The 21,603-nt window shown below is 33.5% G+C and overlaps 1 protein-coding gene across 1 annotated transcript in view; it reads left to right on the top strand.

Annotated features, from left to right (window-relative positions):
- Positions 1-21,603, top strand: part of Bap60 (Brahma-associated protein 60) — a 280,469-nt gene that overhangs the window by 152,397 nt on the left and 106,469 nt on the right. The window contains exon 10 of the mRNA XM_090403297.1: positions 7,547-7,601. Coding sequence (XP_090259423.1) covers positions 7,547-7,601 — 55 coding nt within the window. The remainder of the gene's footprint in view (positions 1-7,546; positions 7,602-21,603) is intronic.

The following is a 21,603-nucleotide window of genomic DNA, read 5'->3' as shown; positions in this document are numbered from 1 at the left end:
ATGTCCTGATCAATCTACAGTAGAATTGATGTGTTTGTTCCTTATGTTGCACCACCTTGGTATGAAGGCAACTTTGAAGAAGCCTGTAAAATTCTAATCAGTGCTAATCTCACCAGTAATGATGGCCTAAAAATTTCAAGCATATGGATGGCATACTTTCAACCTGCATAACTTCTTTTTCAAGTTTTCAAGCATCCCACTGTTCCAGAACTCTAGGCAATAATTCCAGTGTTGATTATTTTCACTTCTCTCGTGATAGGATTAACTGATTTATCATAAGCAGTGATCAGGTTTCCAAGATGCCAAGTTATTACTTGGCCATGAGCAACCATTGAGCTTAATGTGAAATTTGTTTTACACAGATTTCTTGGAATGTGTACCCCCCCCCCCCATGTAATACCATTAATACTGATCAGTATATTCTATTTCCTTTGTTTATGTATGGTTCCTGCCTTACATAAACATTATTGTCATCCATGACACAATTTCATAGGCTTCTTTAAATTTACATTTCCATCCATTTCCTCTGTCTACTAATTGTAATATAATGTGCTAGGAAATTCATTATCTTCAGTGAATGTTTTGAACTTTTACTGTTAGTAATAATGAGCTTAAATTAGCATTTTAATTTCAGATTTTCCTACAATAACAAATGCATTTTCGTGGATGAATATGACAAAGATAAATAAAGCAAGACGGAATAAGAGCATGGAATTTCACCCAAATCAAATATTTTGACTGTGCCCTCTGGCTACAGTCAAAGGGAAAATTTTTTTTATGATGAAGATGAAATGTTTGCCTTATGATGTCTTCAATCATCTGTCATTTGCCAAAGGGACAATTAGGTTTGTCTCCTATCTCTGTGGAAACACTATTACTGATCTCAGACTCGAGTTTTAATTCATTTCATAGAAAACTTGGTTATTGTCTATCACAACTAAAATCAGTTATATCTCCAAATGTAATTTAAAAAAAAAAATGAATAAATCAAATATTATTTACTGTTATTATACACATGACATATAAGGACATTTCATTATATCAAGAATTGAAATATTAAATCACTCTCACACACATTTTCTCAATTTAATTGTACAAATGATTAGAGATAAATGTATAATGTGCTCAACTAAAGAATTTAACAAACTGATAATGACAGTTATATAAACCAAATTATCACATCACGTTAATCCATTAGACTACATCTTAAACAAATAGAAATAAATTTTCAGCAGATAATTACACTAATCGCTTGCTCTGCATTCAAAGTTCAAAGTATTAGTAACCATCTCTTCCACCTTCGCCACGAGAAAAGAATTTAACTGAGGAAATAAAACAGTTCTACTATCCAACAACTGGGAGAAAATTCAAATAAAACACTGCTTCCATTCCAAAATGAAGAATACAGTTTTCTACATAACATAATGGAAGTATATAGTATATATTAGTTTCATCCATTCCGGTCACTGTAGGAATTATCAACAGTTTCTTTACTTCAGTTGAACAAAGTTGAGCTTGAAAATATTGGCATATACCATTTGCCATTAAACAGACAGCATGTCCATGCACTTTTTAAATAAAACCTCCATTTCATACCTTAAATTTGATGGAAATTCTGGATCCAAATTATTCAATACTTAAATTTTCCCCTCTCTAGCTATTATTTTTTTTCAGTCTTCTCCATTGTCAAAGAATGAAACTGTGTGTGACATCATCCAGATTGTGTTGGTCACATCCAGGTTCCTTGCTCTTATGTTTATGATATAGCTGTCAACATTAGCCTTTTGTCATAAGGTAAACTCTTCCAAAAATCTCATTGAAATATTATTAAGCCACACTCCTCTTCGATGTTTTCTTGCTTTATTTGTCTAAAATCCTTCTATGCACACTGAAGAAAATTAGTTTGGGTTTTGGAAGAGCTCTGCTGTGATATAACAATGGGTACATTTACTCTACACAATTATTTACATAAACATTCACTGTTGGTCACTCTTTATTATCAACATTTTACAAAACAAATATAGATTATAATAAAATAATTGTAAATAACACAATATGTATTTCATTTGGATAACATATTCAAGAAATGCACAATATGCTTAGTCGTTTATATAAAAATTCAACTGCTTCTATATAAAATCAGGAATAAATATGAATCTCCCCATGCCAAAAATAAAATAAGAATAATAATTGAATAAGTAAAAGTGATACAATATCACCTGAACTGTTTACAGCAACATTGGGAGAAATATTTAAAAATCTGAAATGAAAAAATAGAGGAATTATAGTAAATGGAAAAGAGCTAATTCACTTGTGATTTCCTAATGATATTATGCTTTTAGGCTACTGAAAAACTTTAAGAAATGATTGATGAATTGAATATAGAAAACAAAGTGAAAGGATTAAGTATGAACTGAGACAAAACAATAATTCGTAATAAATAACAAATAATCCAGTACATGTGGAAAACCAGAACATAAATACAGTAACTTCATATATTTACTTAGGATAAAATATTACTGGAAGATTTCTCAGACATCTCTTAAAAGAAAAATATTTGGTAACCACTTGTCAGATCAAGCATGTGGCATGCAGCTTGGAGTGTAAAGTGAAATTGACTGATAACTTGTGAAGTCTTCATCATAACACTAAATATGGATACAGACCTTATGATCCATGCCAGTCTGTTTTAATCGAATAGCCTCCTTTGAATCTACCCAGCCTTCTCTCCCAATCGGTTTATATTTTATTAATTGTTTAGGGTATTTGGTGTTGGCCATTCCTTTTACATGCTGTCTCCAATTTTGTTTATATTTGTTTACTTTTTCTTCTATTGATTTTATTGTTAGTTCTTTTAAAAATCCTCATTTGTTTTTGTTTAATAATGTGTATTTTGCTGTTCTTCTCATGAATACTTATTTCACTTGTTTTTATTCTTTGTTTATCTTGTTTATTTATTGTCCAAATTTTGTTGCCATTTAGTTATATAGATACTGTAAAGTATTGTATATTTTTAAGTGTGTTTCTTTTTTGTACAATATTCGGATTGAGCATTCTGTTTATCAGGCCTATAACTTGTAAAAATTATATGATATTTCACATCCAAGATAATTAAAAGTATTTATCTGTTTTTGTTATTATTTTCATATTAATAACTATTTTACTTTTAACTGGAGTTTGTCTATAAAATGCCATTTGTTTAGTTTTATCTATGGATATTTTCATTCCAGACTGTTCTACTGTAATGTTCAAATTATACATTGCTCTTTGTAAATTATCTTCCTTATCTGATCATCTGCAAATAATAACATATTTATTTTATTATTCTGGCAGATTTCTATACATGGGTTTAAATTTAAAGCATTCCACTGTGTTAGTATTTCATTAATATAGGTAATGAAAAACATTGCAGACAGAGGACATCCCTGTCTTACTTCTTGATTTAAAGATTGTTTTACAGACATTATTCCATTTATTTTTATTTCATTATTTTTCTATATATTCAGTATTGTTTGAAATAAAATATTAGATATATTTATTCTTTGTAATATATAAATAATATGTCTTTTTACTTTATCAAATGGTTTTTCATAATCTATAAAAAAAAAGGGTGACTTTCTAAATTAAATTCTCTTCTCTGTAAGTAGTTTTAAACAGAAAGCTGCATCCGTTACATGAGCATCCTTTGCTAAATCCATTTTGGCATTCTAATAATATATTTTTTCACTATGCATTTTCAAATTTTCCTCAAGTATTCTACTATATATTTTGTATCATATATTAAATAAACTAATACCTCTGTAATTAGCAGGGTTTTCTTTTATCCCCTTTTTTAATATTATCAGTATTAGTATACTGGTATTTCATTCTGTTGATATTCGGCCATTTGTATATATTTTATTTAAAAATTTTAATAATCTCCGATGAAATGTTTTTCCAGCTAATTTATGCAGTTTGGAGTTTATCCTATCTTCTCCTGCTGGTTTACTGTCTTTTATTTTACGTAGGTTGTCCTTTAACTCTTGTTTTGTTATTATATCATTTTAAATCATTCTGCAAGTTTTGGGTGTAATTTTTTTGATATTAGAATTATCTGTCCAAAGATCTCTAATCTAAGAATTCTTTTAAATCTACTTTGCAATTTATATTTGCATCCATGTGTTTTCATATTTTATAGGCATTGGGTCTTATATTCCTCATCTGAGAGAAAAATGAAGAATTCACTGCTTGAAATCATTCTTCAAGACATGTTAATATTTTGGTTAGAGCTTGAATCAGGATGAAAGACATTAACAGCCATTGAAAAATTCAGGTAGTGATGGATAGGCCATATTTGCTAGAAGCAATACTCAGTAAAGGAAAGAGAGTTTTGTGCATGGGTCGGAGGTTGGAAAATGACTTTAACCACCCAACCTGCCATATGAATAAAATACAGGAAAACCTCGCTTAACGCAATTAATTAATCCATCAATTAATGCGCATAAAGTGAATACAATAAACAATAGGAATAATTATAATTCACCCATCAGTTAGTATAAATTTGGAAAAAAAAATTACAGTATAAGCTATAGTAGAGGATAAAATCATTAAAGTTAATAAAAATCAATTGCTTAAATTTTTATTTAATGTCTAAACATTTGATCAAGCTACTTTTTTTGCAAAAAAATTAAGTAAAGATGTTTGAATCATGCTTGACTTTTTCATCTTGTTATGCAATTTGCGATGGCGATCGCTTTATCAAGATTTCGGCAGACTTCGAAGCTTCATTCCATATCAGGATCAGCATCAAACAAAATTTTCTTAGCATGCTCAATGTGATTGAACACTAGCTCAAGTTGTTTTGCAGTTATCTTCTTAGTCGTAACATTCTCTTCTTGTTCACACTCCATATCTTCTTCTTCTTCATATGCATGCTGTTCTTCTATGAAGTGAGAATGAAGGAGATCATTCTCACTTGAATGTTCTGAATGAGAAACGAGCAAGTTTTGCACATCTTCATTATCATCATCATCAAATTCCTGCCATGTACCCTCAAGGGGTGTAGAGAATATGATAGTACTACATGAAAAATTTACATCATTACTAACTTCCTATCTACAATTTTCCTCCAAACCAGTCTGTAACTTGTCAAGACTCCAACATTATCAGATCTTATATTTCTATCTTCTAAGGCACTTTTTTACCGTATCAATCCACCTATGTCTTGGTCTTCTTCTGGGTCTTTTCCTGCCAACCTGGCAGAGAACACTTGTTTTGGTAATCTTTCCTCTTCCATTCTATTTAAGTGACCATACCACCTGAGATTAGCTCTGCTAATGCATTCCTGGATGCTGACAATGTCAAGTTCTTTCCTAATATCCTCATTTTTAATATGATATTGCTATTGATGCCATCTGTTCATGCCCCTAATCTTTCTCAGGACTCTCATATCTGTGGTCTCTAGTCTTTGGTCAAGTGTTTTACTTCTGACCCAGCTCTCAGATCCATAAGTTAAAATTGGTTCGAACTGTCTTGTATACAGCTAATTTAGTGTTTTGACTAATTTCTCTCTTATTCCATATAAATTTATTCAATCGATTTCCTACCATACCAGCTTTGTTGATTCTGTTGGCTATTTCCATATTTAATTTACCATCTTCACTAAAAATCATGCCTAAGTAGCTGAAATGTTTTACTTATTCTATAGGTTCTCGATTCATGATGCAGTTGATATTTTCAATGTTTCTGCCTATTTTCATTGTCTTTGTCTTGTTATTGCTGACCTTCATACCATATCTATTACAACAGTTATTCAATTTAATCAGGGAATCTTGTGGATTTCTTCAGTCATGTTAGATCTTGTATTTTGTGCATGATAAACTAATATAGACTTGAGTTTAAAGTCACCTTGTGCATTCCCTCCTAATAAAAGTGTATGACAATCTTTAAATACTTTGTATCCTGGTTGAGATGCTTCAGTTTTAGCTAGGAAAGTTTTTGTTGGCATACGCTTCCAAAAGAGACCAGTTTCTTCAACATTGAATATTTGACGATTGTCATAATCACCCTCCTGAATTATTCTTTGCAGTTCTTCAGGAAACTTGGCTGCAAAATTTTTATCAGCACTAGCAGATCCCCCATTTATTTTGTTATGCAGTCCAGTTCGATTTTTAAAATGGTCAAACCATCCTAAACTTGCAGTAAAGCTTTCACATTCCTCTTGAAATTTGGTCTCTTTCAATGAGGTAAAAATATTGAGAGCTTTTGCCTAAATATTCCCTGTACTAAGAGGTATTCTTTTTTGGTTATATTCCTCAATCCGGAGTGATAGAAGTGCTCCATCTTGATCATTAAATGGCTTCAATTTCGGGTGATCTGCATGCTTAAAGAAGATTAGCAACTTTTCCTTGTTCTTCATATTCTTTACTCTTATATTTAATATAGTCCAAACAATAGACTCGCTGTATCCTAGGTCTTGCACAATCATTGTATTACTAGTGCTACTTTCATGTATCTTAATGACTTCCTACTTTTCAGCTTGTTGCAAATTGGCGACAAAAAATTTCACGTAACATAAAATTTCGCATAACATAAAAAAATCGTGTTAACTGATTAATCGCTTTCTTAAAACAGGAAATACTATCATTTCACTCAGTCGTACTGATTATCGTTCATATCAAATTTGCGTTAAGCAAGGTTTTCCAGTATATCAAAAATATTCGCTTTGTATCTATATCATTTTTTTTCTGTAATATCCAAATGTTATATTGACCTTAACAGATGCTTGACCATCCTTGAAATTATGGGCAGTTATATACGTCCAGTCCGGTAGAGTGGTTAAAGAGCTGGTTGAAATAAATGGCATAGAAAAGCTTAAAACAAAGAAGAGAGCAGAACTTAGGTGAGGTCTTTGTCCACTGACAGAAAATTATTATTAGTTAAATAACTATAATTAGTAAAGTATATAACAAGAAAAGGTGACAATGATTCTGTGGTTCTGTACTTTAATAATAGAATGTGTAAATAACTGCCTATCCCTAGAGCTACAGGTGACTGTAACTCTAGGAATAGGCAGTTACTTAATGAAATAACTATTCATTTGGTGGCTTTGAGCATGGCCAGATCATTTAATAATGATCTGGCTAATAATATATCCCTATTAAAGAATGCCATGGATATCAGTATTTAAGGCACTGGCTGTATATCTTGAAGCATGGAGTGTTGGATCACTGCAAGGTGTAGTGAATAAACAGCAAGAAAATGGTGGCTAGCATTACTTATTGATGAAAGATCATTTGGGGAAGGCTATAGAACATTGCATGAAAAACACATTTGCCTTGATGAAGTGTAAAGAAAGAAATTCTTCTGTGACATTCAGTGATCAGCCACAGAGAAAATGTGCTATCTATCCAAAAAATACCAGTTGACTGACTGGGTCAATGCATGACCTGATATGCATAATTTTAAGTAAATAAAATATTAATGCATCTCAAGTACAGTTGCGATTTGAATGATTAATGAAGTCTAATATTAATAAATGTCTGATTTTTATTCGTTTATTTTTCAGTGTTGAAGGTCCTGATACAAAGAAGACTGCATGTTATGATATTGACGTGGAGGTGGTAAGATTCATGTAGCAAAATTTCACTACTTTTTCATTAGGTTTAAATTTTAAAAAATCATCATCAAATCTTTCCATTCATGGAAAGATTTGATGATGATTGATGAATGGAAAGGAAATCAAACTTGCAGAAGGATTGGAAAAGTACAATATGGACATAATTGGCATAACTGAAACAAAGACGACAAAAACAAGTGACAAAGTAACTTTTTAAGTAACAAATACAAAATGTTGTATTCAGGCAATAACAATCAGGGAAAACAAGGAGTAGCTATAATAATCAACACTAAATACAAGGCTAATCTTCTTGAATAGCAAGCAATATCAAATATAGTGATGTGGGCAAATATCAGAATGGGGAAAAGGACAATGACATTTATTTGTGCTTATGGTCCCACTGAAGGTTCTCTTAAGGAGTAAGTGTAGGAATTTTTTCAGGCATTGGAGAAGGCAGCTGAGACAATGAAAAGGAAAAGTTGGTCCTTGTTAGAGATCTAAACAGCAGAGTAGGAAATGAATCCCACCAGATATATAGAAATGTTAAGGGAAAAAATTGGAGAAAATAGCATCATAGCTAATAATAATGGCAAGTATTTGCTGGATTTCTGCTCAGCACACAGACTAGTCATTACTAACACCATGTACTGAGATAAAGATGTGCACAAGTTCATGTGAAGAGAAGACATGAGAAATAAGAAAAACATCATCGACTGTGTCATTGTACCTAAAACATTTTCAACTTTACTAGAACATTTTCAAGAGGAATGCAAAAAGGTGTACATATCAATACCTGAGGTAGAAAAAGCTGTCAAAAACTTGAAATGTGAAAAGGCAGTTGAAGTAGATGATATCTGACCAGAAATGCTTAAGTATGGAGATTAAAAAAAAAAAAAAGTTTTTCAGTGGCCGCACTGCATAATTTAGAGGACTTGGTCAGAAGGGTAAATTTCAGATGATTGGAGTAGAGCTCTAATATTTTCCAGTTTTAAAACAAGGCATTAAGTTGAATGTGAGAATTACAGAGGAATTTCTCTACTAAGTGTTCCAGGTAAGATTTATGCGAGTATACTTAAAAACAGGTTGAGAAAAATTGTGGAAGAGAAATTTGGAAAAGAACAAGCTGGGTTTAGGTCAAATAAAGGTCATCAAGATCATATTTTCACTTTACGACATAGTTGAGAAATCATTGGAATATGACAATGATCTGTAGTTAGTACAGATTTTGTACAGATATTTTCTTTGTAGATCAGAGAAAATCTTTTCAAGATGTTACAATTACCGAATTTTTCCATTTATAAGACGAACCCTACTTTTTTGAATCCAAAATTAAGAAATTAATATTTTAAACATAAAACAGAACACATTTGATATTTTTTTAAATATTCAAAGTATATTTAATAATTAGGTAATATTTTAAAGATACATACTAAGAAATTATGCATCACTCTCAGTTTCGGGCATATCATTTTCTTCATCTTTTTTTATTTTTGGACATTTTTATGGGCTAGTGCTCAAAATATTGTCAATGCATTAACTTACCCCACCAACAAGTTGCAGACATATGAATGTTTTCAGTGTTTTGGTTGGTTTATTCAGAATCAGCCATTAGTGACCTCAATCGACAGAGTTAACAAAGGCTAGTGAGTGGTGGAAGCCTGTTCGTGGAGACAAGGTACAGGCAGTTTCGCAATGGCAACCATGGGTCTCTCAACCAGTTACCCTGTGTATAAGAAAACACCCAATTTTTGGTCTAAAAATTTTAGAAAAAAGCATCGTAACAGGTATAACAAATTTGGCATGAAAATCAGCAGTAACAAGACCAATAATGTGGAAATAGACAGAAACACTGAACACATCAATTGCATTCTTAATGGAGAGCCTACAGAACAAGTAAAATATTTCAGCTATTTAGGCACAGCTTTTAGTAAAAGATGACATGTTTAAATCTGGAAATAGACAACAGAATAAATAAAACTGTTACGGTGGATAGCCAGCTGAATAAATTTATATGGAATAAGAGAGAAATTAGCCAAAACACCAAACTAGGCATGAAAATCAGCAGTAAAAAGACATATATGTAGTGTGTGTTCAAACCAGTTTTAAGTTATGAATCTGCGAATTGGATTAAAAATAAAGCACACTTAATCGAAGACTAGACCACAAATATGAAGGTTCTGAGAAAAATTAGATGAGTGAATAGATGACATCAATGACACAATTATATTAAAAATGAAGATTTTAGAAAGGAACTTGATAGCCTTAGTATATATCTTAGTACAAGGGTGGTCTGAAAAGTTCTTCCCTCGACCATAGATGGCAATACTATCAGTTTTCTAAGTTGGTATGCATCTGTCATAAGCATCCATGTAAAATTGCAAGTCATTCAATCCAGTAATTTGTTTTATTCAGTTGTCTGAAACAAAAGTGTTATCTGTATCCCTTGAAATAGATAAAATTGAGTATCATGTAGTTATAAAATTCTTTGTAAAAGAAGGTTTAACGCCAAAAGAAATTCATTTTAAGTTCATAAAAGTTTATGGGCTACCGAGTTTAAATGTGGCCGTACCAGCCTTGAAGATGATCCACGTGAAAGACACTCCCAAAAAATGTAACAATGCCAGAAATCGTTGATCAAGTGCACGATATGATATTGGATGACCAACGAGTCAAAGTACATGAAATTGCTGAGGCTATAGGCATTTCAAAAGAACGTGTAGGATATATTTTGCATGAAGAATTGCAAATGAAAAAGCTTTGTGCAAGGTGGATGCCACGCCTGCTCACAGCAGATCAAAAATGCACTCGCATGAAAATCTCTGAACAGTGCTTGGAGCATTTTAACAAGAATAAAACTAATTATGTGCGTCGAATTATTACTATGGATGAGACTTGAATGATAATGGAATAGGGACCTGACTCAATAAAGATCTACACAGATGGCTCCAAAAATTAAAAATGGCAATTCTGGGAGTGGCATACTCATCTATGGCTCTCATAATATAGAACTAAAAACAACTAACGGTATTGGATGAAACTCATGCCATGCAGAATTAATAGCCATGAACACAGCACTGCAATATTTGGACAAACAAAACCTGAAGGAGTTGATATTTTTCACAGATTCCTTAGCAGCCCTTCAAGCTATTAAGAACTGCTACACTAGCTATCAAGAAATACTTAGAGACATAGCAAAAAACATAAACAAACTACATAAGGATTCTGAAATAATCTTCCAATGGATCTCCCATGTGGGATTAAAGGGAAACGAAACTGTTGATGAAGTAGCAAAAATGGCCACAACATCAAGTGATACCACAGATTTCGATCTTTTTAAAACCACCCAAAAGAGAAATCATAAAAAGAACAATTCTTCAGGACATGACTCACCACTGGTACTCAGCAGAAAATCCAGGAGCTACCGTCAACTCCAAGTTTAATCGTAGTGCCACTACCATGATCTCTCGCCTCAAGACCGGCCACACAAGACCAATCAAGTTTAGCAATGGCATAAAAGTCTTCTCCACCTGCAAAATCTGTAACACCGAGGAAGCATCACCAATGTGTGAACTCTATAACAACCCAGAAAAGGTGCTGTATAAAATACATGAACTTGACCTCTATGATCTGGTGTAATAATACCATGGGATAATAAAAAATAAAAAAAATAAATAAAATAAAAGACTTAGATTCACCATTACACACCAGAATCCAAACAGTAGTTAAAACAGTGGACTGAAGCTGGTTGTTCAGTGCCAAAGAAGACAAAATCTGTTCCATCAGCAGGAAAGATCATGGCATCGGTGTTTTGGGATGCTAAAGGCATTTTGTTTATTAATTATCTTGAAAGGGGTAAAACAATAACTGGGGAATATTATTCCGATCTTTTAACCAGACGAGACAAAAAAATTCATGAAAAAAAGACCCGTTTGCAGAAGAAAAACCTGCCCACGAAGGTGTTTTGGCAATGGGAAAATTAAGGGATCTGCACTATGAACTGTTGGAACATCTACCCCATTCCCCATATTTGGCTCCCTCTGACTTCCATCTCTTCCCAAAACCAAAAATTTTCCTTGTTGGTCAGCGTTTTTCTTTGAATCAAGAGGTGTTTGCAGTTGTAGAGGGGTATTTTGCAGATCTTACTAAGAACCGCTACAGGGAGATAGGATAATGGCTCTGGAGCATTGCTGGAATAAATGTATTAGTCTTAAGGGAGATTATGTTGAAAAATAAAAATAATTTTGAAATTATAAATTCGTATTTTCATTGTTAGGTCGAGAACTTTTCAGACCACCCTCATATATAAGAAAGGAAAAGAATTTAATATGATTTGTTAGCATTCAATAATGTGTATGCAGAGTGGGTGAAGAAAGGTAGCAAAACAGGTGTTTGATGCCAAGATGACAGAAAAGAGAGGAAGAACAAAGGTCTAGGTAGATTGATTCAGTCAGAGGTGCCTTAAAAGCATTGAATGTTAAATGTGACAATCTGACAAGCAGTAGACTAATTTGGAGAAAATTGTGAGGAAATTAATAATAATGCAATCATAATCATGTAGTGCTATCAGCGTAGCCTGAACACTCCTTGAGGGTACATATCATTAAATTGATGATGATGATAGAAATATTGTAATTTATAATCACAATATTTCTATTATATCACTAATTAGCAAAAATAATAATAACAAAATGAAATAATTAAGCATGTAAGATATGCATATGAATGAATTTAAAGTAGGTAATACATGTTCTTTGCTTAAAAACATCAAAATGTGTCAGACTATTTATTACAGTAATACTACGTACTGAGAAAGCAAAATTAGACATTTTGTAACATTTCTATCACTCACTTATGTTTCATACTTGCTTTCATTCAGACTTTCTGTAAATTTCTGTGGGTCAGAAAGAGTTTCTAAGGGAAAAAAAAACATATTCACCACTATCTGATGTGACTTTTGGTTTAATATGATTTAATACAATTGTTAAACTTCTTTTTTCCATACAGTTCAGAAATTTGCTGTTGAATGTTTTCTGTAAATTAAGAACTGAAATATTGCCCAAGACCTTTTCCTTCACTTTGTAATGTTTTTTTTAATCTGTAACACAACTAGAGTCAGTACCTTTTTTTTTTATCAATGTTTTGACCTGCACCGTTAAGTAATATTTCTTAATATAGTGCCAAATTCCAGACAGTAGCCTTTTTTTTTTTCATTTGATGTGTGTGTGTGTGTGTGTTGTGGGGGTGGGGGGGGGGCAACTATAGATATATACTAAGGCTATCAACATAGTAAATTTTAGAGAAATTACTTACAGATCAAACCCAGATAACTGTTAGGAGACCTACACATATCCTTTTAAGAAATGCAGAGAACTGTATTAACTTCTGATCTAATATCCACTCCTCACTTTCTCATGGTTAGTGGGTATCTGACATGATATTAAATGAATGAGGATAGGCTACCAATTTGAGATTTCATTCTGATGGCTTAACCAAAAGACAAGGATGGTATAACAAGATGAAATGCTATGCTGGCTAAGTCATTGCATGGTTAAACAAGGCTCCATTCCACAACATTAACATAAGAATTATCAGCCAAAAAAAAAAAAAGTGGAACTAGCAAAAGAATTAGAGAAGTTCCATATCAACAATAATTGCTGTCACCACTGAAACAACAAAAACATATGAAATCATTCTAAATAACAACTATGAGATATCATATTCAAACAATAGTGATTTGGGGTGGGGGGGGGAGTAACTGTAGTATTCAATACTAAACATGAGGTTAATCTTCTCGAATGACAAGCATTATTAAGTATTTATTTATTTAGCTTTATTTATGACTCACACATGAAAAGTTGCATTACATTAGTATATATAAACATTAGGATAAAATAGACAAGATACTTAAACATGGTATAAAATAGTCATAAAAAAGATGCTCAGGAATTGACTGCAACTAGGTTGCTTATCCAATCAACTGCACTTGGTTGATTGGATAAGCAACTTCTGATGAAGTTGGTCCAACAAGTTTCCATGGTATGCATGTGGAGTACATTCTACTGTGATATGACTAATTGTCTGGTGGGGTGATCCACATTCCTGGATGAGGCAATCATGCCCCATTTGAAAAGGTGGTCTGCACATCTGTCATGATTGGTGCAAATTCTTCGGGTAAGTTAAAACCCGAAGGCATCTGGGTTGGGTCCACTAATTCATGGCAGCATGGCAGTTTCCTGTTAAAATATTATGCCAATACTCTTTCCACTTCTCCTTCATGTTAAAATTTGTCTCTACAAAATTTTTCGCTTTTAGGATTGGAAGGTGCCTTGACTTTAGCCTATTTATTTCTAGGAGCAGGATGTCTTCGTGGATTGGGAGAGCTTGGGTTTCCATGATTTTGCTGTATTCAAGTAGAAGAATGATGGATCTGCTGAAATGTGGAGATGGGGGTGTAACTTAGCACTAGGAGCAATAGGTTGATTTCACAGTTCCAGAAATGAGCTGCATAGTGGTGTTAAGCTGAGCATTTACCAAGTACACATGGGTGCTGTTCAGCCATACAGGTGAGCAGTATTCAGCTGCAGAGTAAGCAACCAAGAGTAGTGCAGCAAAGCGTTGCTGCTGAGGCACCCCAAGTTGTTCTGCAGAATTTTTGCAGTATGTTGTTTTGTGTTTTTAACTTGGATGCTATATTAGTGAGATGCGATTTAAAGGATAGCGTTCTATTCAAAGTGGTGCCCAAATGGGAATCTGTTATATCATAGCAGCTTGTGATTGAAATAGGCCATCAGTTTGTTAGCCTGGTTATTGTTCAAGTGGAAGTACGAAACTTCTGTTTTACTTGGGTTTGGGCATCATCTCCATTTACAGAAGTATGCATCTAGGATTGCAAAGTCATTTTTTAATATGTCTTCCATTGTAGTAAGGTTGGTATGTCTGGTGGCTAGAGCAATGTCATCAGCATAATAACAAAACCTTAGAGGCTGTAGTAGGCAAGTCTGCAATGTATAAGTTAAAAAGGAGGGGCTGACCCTTGTGGTAATCGATTATCCAGTGTTCTTTGTTTACTTCTGTTCTCGTCTGTAACCACTTGTAACAAGCAGTTGCTTAGAATGTGTTCAGTTAGTTTAGCTATTGTTCTGCACAGAGTAACTTGAAGATTGCACCTTTCCTCCAGACTGTATCATAAGATGCAGTAAGGTCTACAAAAGCTACAGCTGTTTTCAGGCGACATTGGTAGCCTGCCTCTGTGTGTGTGTGTGTGTGTGTGTGTGTGTGTGTGTGTGTGTGTGTGAGTGAGAGAGAGAGAGAGAGAGAGAGAGTAACAAAACCTGATTACAACAGTTCGTTTATGGTGAATCCAGGCTGTTCCATTGGGACTTGTTCCATTATTTTAGGGCAATTCTATTGAGGATGAGCCTTTCTAAGAGCTTATAACAGGCACTAAGCAGGATGATTGGTCGATAATTTTCTGGTTGGTTGTTAGTTTTCCCCAGTTTTAAGATAGGGATAATTTTTGATCTCTTAAACTCTTTTGGTAGTCTACCAGTCTGGAGGATGTCAGAGAAGAAACAAGCCAGCCACTGGCCAGTTTTTGTCCTAACTTCAGCTTGAAGTTGGAATGAAACCTGGAGCCTTGCCTGGTTTCATATCTGTTAAAGCAAAATTAATATCTTCAAAAGTGAAAGGTTGCAAATATAAAGGGTGTGATTGTCTACCATTGTTCAAATGTGTAAGTTCTCTTTTTATTTGAATAGTGTTCTGTTTGTCCTTGGTAGTATATATTGATATATGTATGTGATGCTTATTGGTTAAGAGAAATAGCTGATTGTTCCCAGACAGTTGGTTTGCTGCTATTAAGTTTTCTTAGAAAGCTCCGTGCCTTCCTATTGGAGCACCGAAAATGAAGTCTTTCTACTGTCTCAATCCATTTCTTTTGTAGGTTTGTGTCAAGGCTGTGAATGAGTTCATCTGTAGTATCAGGGTCACCACACTCTAGGTATTCTTGATACAGGTTTTTATCCCATCTCCTTGCAGAAGCCTCTCGGTATAGTCTTCTTACCTACAGCCAACACAGTTCCCAAGAATCTCTTATAATTATTACTTATTGGAGGAATCCAACGAAAATATTTGTCTAGATTAGCTGCTGACCTGAATTATTAAGTAGAATGATGTAAACACACATCAGAATGGGAAAATGAACAGTGAAATTTATTTGTGCCTGCGGTCTCACAATAAAGTTTCAAGGACAAAGTGGAGGAATTTTAAATTCATGAAAGAAAACATATGACAGAAGAAGAAAAGTTGGACCTTGTTTAGAGATCTAAACAGCAGAGTAGGAAATGAACACTAGACATTTACAAATGTTTTGGGAAAATTTGGAGAAAAGAGCATTGCTGTTTTCTCTCAATTTACATATCACAACATTTCTTTGCTCTTTTTCTTAAAACATTTTAGCACTTGCTAGATTTCTGTTCAGGACATGATTTAGTCATTACTACAAAGATGTTCCAACATGACGGCATGTGTAAATTCACATGGAGAGATAACACAAGAAATAATAAAGGTCTCATTGACTGTGCTATTGTTGATTGTGATATCTTTACACTGGTTCAGGACACAAGAGGATGAAAATCAATAATATATTCAGAGAAAAAGTGCATAAGAAAGTTTTAAAAAGAATCAAAGTTGGATAGCTTTTAGAGATAAACCATAGACCCAACAACACAAAAATTATTCAAGAAAAAATGAAAGAATATGAAATTGAGAACCAAACCTTGGAGAATCATTGGCATTCTAAAGAAAACGTGATTGATTCAGCCAGAGAGACATGTGGTGAAATTATCTGCAAGGATAGAAAAATCAAAACTGCATGGAGGACTCAAAAAGATAATGAAGCATTTATGGAAAAGAAGAAAACATATTAAAAGTTTCTTTGTCAGCATGTGTGGGCTCTGTAAGCATACAGAGAAAATATAAGTTTTAAAAGAGATATACGTGAGTAGACATATCAATACAAAATTAATAATGGAAAAAACTCACGTACAAAGATTATTTAATAGTATAATTTTCGCCTGTGTGTCACAGGCATCTTCAATACATTAAGCTCAAATTAAACAATAACTGACAATTCCTAAAAGCATCACCATATACTTAGGTGATAAGTAGCTGGTGTAACTAAATAGGTCAATAAATTTCCTAAAAAAAAAAAAAATCAATACAATAAAAAGTTAGGAAATATTAGCTGATTTGTAAAGTACTATCTCCCATAAAGGGGATAAGACGTAAGCCGTTGGATCTGTTTAAGTTAGGAGAATGAAGTAGAGTTTCACATGTTTCTTTATAAAGGCGTTCCATGAGAAACTGACTTTTGTGAAGAACTCTTGTCTTTCTCCAATGAACTCTGTGTCTAGTGAAGATGGCATGTTCTGCAAGTCCAGACTTTTCAGGTTTAAAGTATTCAATATAAGATTGGTGTTCTTCTAGCCGAATAGAGGCAGATCTTCCCATTTGTCCGAAATAAGATAATCCACAAGAGCACGGAATCTGGTAGACACCTGGATGATTAAGATGTGGAAGCTTGTCCTTAGGAGAAGTGAGAAAGGTGAAGATTTTTCTAAACGGTCGACAGGCAACAAAAATATTCAGTGGTTTTAAAACTTTTGCTATACATTCACTGATGCCTTGTACATAAGGGATAGTAATGCACGTTATTTCTTCTGTGTTTGAAGAGGAAGACATATTAAAACTACTCAAAGTTCTTTTAACGAAGCAATTCTTATAACCATTAGATAGAAAGGAAGAAGTTATGTATTGTAGTTCTTTCTGTAAAAGATCATCTGAAGAACAAAAGGAGTGGGACCGATGAACCAGTGTTTTAATAGTTCCTGCCTTTTGACTGGGATGGTGATGAGATTCTGCATGGATATAATGGCCTGTATGAGTCTTCTTTCTATAAACTGAGAAATGTAGGTTACCATCTGGTTGGCGAAGAATTAGAAGATCTAAAAAGGCTAACTGCTTATTTGATTCCACTTCTAAGGTAAACTTGATCCTAGGATGAAATGTGTTTCACTTAGTGAGAAATTGTTGAAGTTCATCAGAAGAGCCATTCCATACAACAAAAATGTCATCGACATATCTGAACCAGTTTATAGAAAGATTTTAAAGAAGATTTTCTCAGTTTTTAGAAAGACTCATACAGGCCATTATATCCATGCGGAATCTCATCACCATCCCAGTCAAAAGGCAGGAACTATTAAAACACTGGTTCATCTTATCTCAGATAATACTTTATAAATCAGCTAATCTTTCCTAACTTTTTATTGTATACTTTTTTTTTTTTGTTAGGAAATTTATTGACCTATTTAGTTATCTTACACCAGCTATCTAGGTGGCACTTTTTGGAATTGTCAGTTATTGTTTAATTTGAGCTTAAAATGTACTGAAGATGCCCGTTACACACAGATGAAAATTATACTATTAAATAATCTTTGTACGTGAGTTTTTTCCATTATTAATTTTGTATAGAGAAAATATAAAAAAGTGAAGTAGCATATAAAAGTAACTAAACAAAATTCACGGAAAGCATATAGAAGGCAAATGTTCATGAAACTGATAACAGAATGTTCTGGAGGTTATTGAAAAAGCTTAGAAATGGAGGAAAGGACATCATAAAAGGAATATGAGCACTCCAATATTGTCATATCTAACGTTTCCTGCTTCTAAGGCACCTCTGACTGAATCAACCCACCTAGAACTTGGTCTTCCTTTGAATCTTTTTCCTGCCATCTTGACATCAAACACCTGTTTTGCTAACCTTTTCTCACCCATTCTATTTAAGTGGCCATACCACCGTTGGTTAGTTATCCTCACACATTATTGAATGCTAATAATGTCAAGTTCCTTTCTAATATCTGTATTTTTAATATGATTGATGCCATCAGTTCACTCCCCTAATTTTTTTCACACCATCCATATCTGTGGTCTAGTGATCAAGTGCTTTATTTTAACCCAACTCTCAGATCGATCCATAACTTAAAATTGGTTTGAACACATATACTATTAGGTTAGTGTTTTGGCTAATTTCTCTCTTAATCCATATAAATTTATTCAGCTGGCTATCCACCATCCATACCAGTTTTGCTTATTCTGTTGTCTATTTCCAGATTTAGTATAGTTGGCTGGTTTGCCATCTTCACTAAAAACTGTGCTTAAAATAGCTGAAATATTTTACTTGTTCTGTGGGATCTCCATTCAGAATGCAGCTGAAGTTTCTATGCTACTGCCTGTTTTCATAGTTTTGATCTTTTTACTGCTGATTTTCGTGACAAATTTGTTACAGCTGTTATTCAATTTAATTAGAGAATCCTGGAGACTTGTACTAGTTGTATTTAGGAGTACAACATCATCTGAATAAAGCATGGAACTAAGTTTGACATTTCCAATTCTAATATCAGGCCTAATACCACTTTCTTTCATATTGTGATCCATATAGATCACATTTATGAGATCTATATGCCTTTTCCAAAACTACAAAACTTAAGAACAGATTATTGTCATGTTCATATGATTTCTCAACTATTTGTTGTTAAGTGAATATCTGATCTTGATAACCTCTATTGGGCCTGAACCCAGCTTGTTTTCTCCCAGTTTCTCTTCCACAGTCTTTCTCAACCTCTTTTTAAGTGTGCTTGCCTAACTCTTACCTGGAATACTTAGCAGAGAAATTCCTCTGTATTCCACATTCTTCTTTTTACCTTTTTTTTTTTTTTTTTATAGATGGGTACTATAAGAGCTCTACTTCAGTCATTGGGAATTTCATCTTCTGACCTACCCTCGGAATCATGCATTGTCATCACTGCAAAACTTTTATACCTCCCTACTTGAGCATTTCTGTCGAATATCATCTACTCCAGCTGCCTTTCCACACATTTCAAATTTTTAACAGGTTTTTCTACCTCAAGTATTGATAAGTACTCCTCTTTGCATTCCTCTTGAAAATTTTCTAGTATGGTTCTCTCACTGCTTGGTTCATTCATTTAACAGTCATTCAAAGTAATCACTTCAGACATTAATAGCAGTGATAATAGAGAACAGAATAAAAATATTGCTAAGATTATTAAAAAAGAAACCAAAAATTCTAGAAACTTATGGATACTAGATGAATGCAAAAATATAGAAGAGGACTTAAATAAAAATAATGTTAAAAGTGCTTTTCGAATTATCAATAAGTTAACCAAACCTTTTACTGCAATTGGAGCATAGAAGATGAAGATGGAACTCCTATCATGGATAACCAGAAAATAGTTGATAGATGGAAACATTAACCAACCAAGCTTTTTCAAAAGGACCATCAACTGACTGACGATATTTTGTATGGAATTTTGCCAGGAGGTTTGGAGGAAGGAGATTACCCAATATTAAAAGAAGAAGTAAGTGCAACAGTTAGCTCCTGAAAAATAGGAAAATCACTGGGAATTGATGGTGTTACAATGCAACTGATAGGTGAAGGAGGTGACATCATCATAGACACCTTGCTAAATTTATTCCAGGACGTATAGAACACAGAGACTTGGCCTTCTGATTGGCGGACTTCTGTCCTTGTACCTATTCCTAAAAAGTCATATTTGTAAATTTAGGGACACAAAAACACACGTGTTGAACAGATTATTTTATTAATTACTAATAAAATAAAACTTGACATTTCGACCCCTGTATCAAGGTTATCATCAGAAGAATACAAGTGTATAAGGCACCAAGCTACATGCTCATGCCCTGTATACCTGTAAACTAAATCTACGTAATTAATTAATCCTTTTCCTAGCCTGACCTCTAGTGATAAAAAAAATAAATAAATAAAAAATAAATAATTAAAAATAAATAAATAAAAATAAATAATAAATAATTAAAAATAAATAAATAAATACAACTACAATAAGCTGCTAAAGTCCTCATGTATTAATATTCTTCTGGATAGTTCTGATTGTTATAATATGATTTCTTTCAGTTGCTGTTGAATGTTACAAACACTTCACCAGGTTGTCTTCTTGTAGTGGAATTTTTCTATGTCTAGTTTAGGTTGTTATACAGGTTGTAGATAGGTCCTCCACATTCTTTAAATGGTTAGGCCATCATTTTTGTTGAGATTTGGGTTGTGTTTGAGCATCTCACATGACTTTTTAAATTTTCTCTCAAACCAGGTTTTGGTGCGGTGTAGGGACTTGGTATTTTTCCAATCAATTCTGTGATATGTTTGGAGTGCGTGGTCAGAAAGGCCGGTTTTTCCAAAATGGAGGTATTTAATGTGTCGTTTGTGTTCGTCTTGGCTGATTGGGATAGTTAGCCCTGTTTCCCCTATGTATGGTATATTACATGTACATTGTATTTTGTATACCCCTGGATGGGCTACGTGTGGAAGAGGATCTTTAGAAGAACTGAGTAGGTATCTTAACTTATTTGGGGGTTTAAAGGTGGTTTTAATGTTGTATTTGCGTAGTGTTCTGTCTATTTTTTCAGAAATGCCTCTAACATAAGGAATGGCAATAGCATTCCTGAAATCTTTTTTGTTCTTACTAGTATCTTTATGGAGGATCTTGTGAATAGTTTTTTTTACTGTATCCATTTTTTATAAATGTTTGGTTGATGATCTTGTATTCCTGGTTTAGAGCCTGTTCATTAGAACAAATAGTTAGAGCTCTGTGTTTAAGGGTGCTTATGACACCTAATTTTTGTGTTGGGTGGTGGTAAGAATTTTTGTGTATGTATTGGCCTGTGTGTGTAGGTTTGCAGTAAACTGAGAAGGAGAGACAGCCAGAGGGAAGATGTGTGACAAGTGTGTCTAGGAAAGGAAGAGAGTTGTTTTTTTTCCATTTCATTGGTGAATTGGACACGTTTGTGTTGTTTGTTTAGGTGACTAAGGAATGTATTTAGAGCTTCGCGGCTGTGGGGCCAAATTGCGAAAATATTGTCGACATATCTGAGCCAAATTTTGGGCTTTAGACATG

This window comes from Typopeltis vanoorti, chromosome 13, assembly GCF_054136105.1.
Source record: "Typopeltis vanoorti isolate ZY-2024b chromosome 13, IOZ_Tvanoo_1.0, whole genome shotgun sequence".
Taxonomy (NCBI): domain Eukaryota; kingdom Metazoa; phylum Arthropoda; class Arachnida; order Uropygi; family Thelyphonidae; genus Typopeltis; species Typopeltis vanoorti.
The sequence above is the reverse complement of the archived record's forward strand: the minus strand, read 5'-3'. Positions and strand labels throughout refer to the sequence as shown.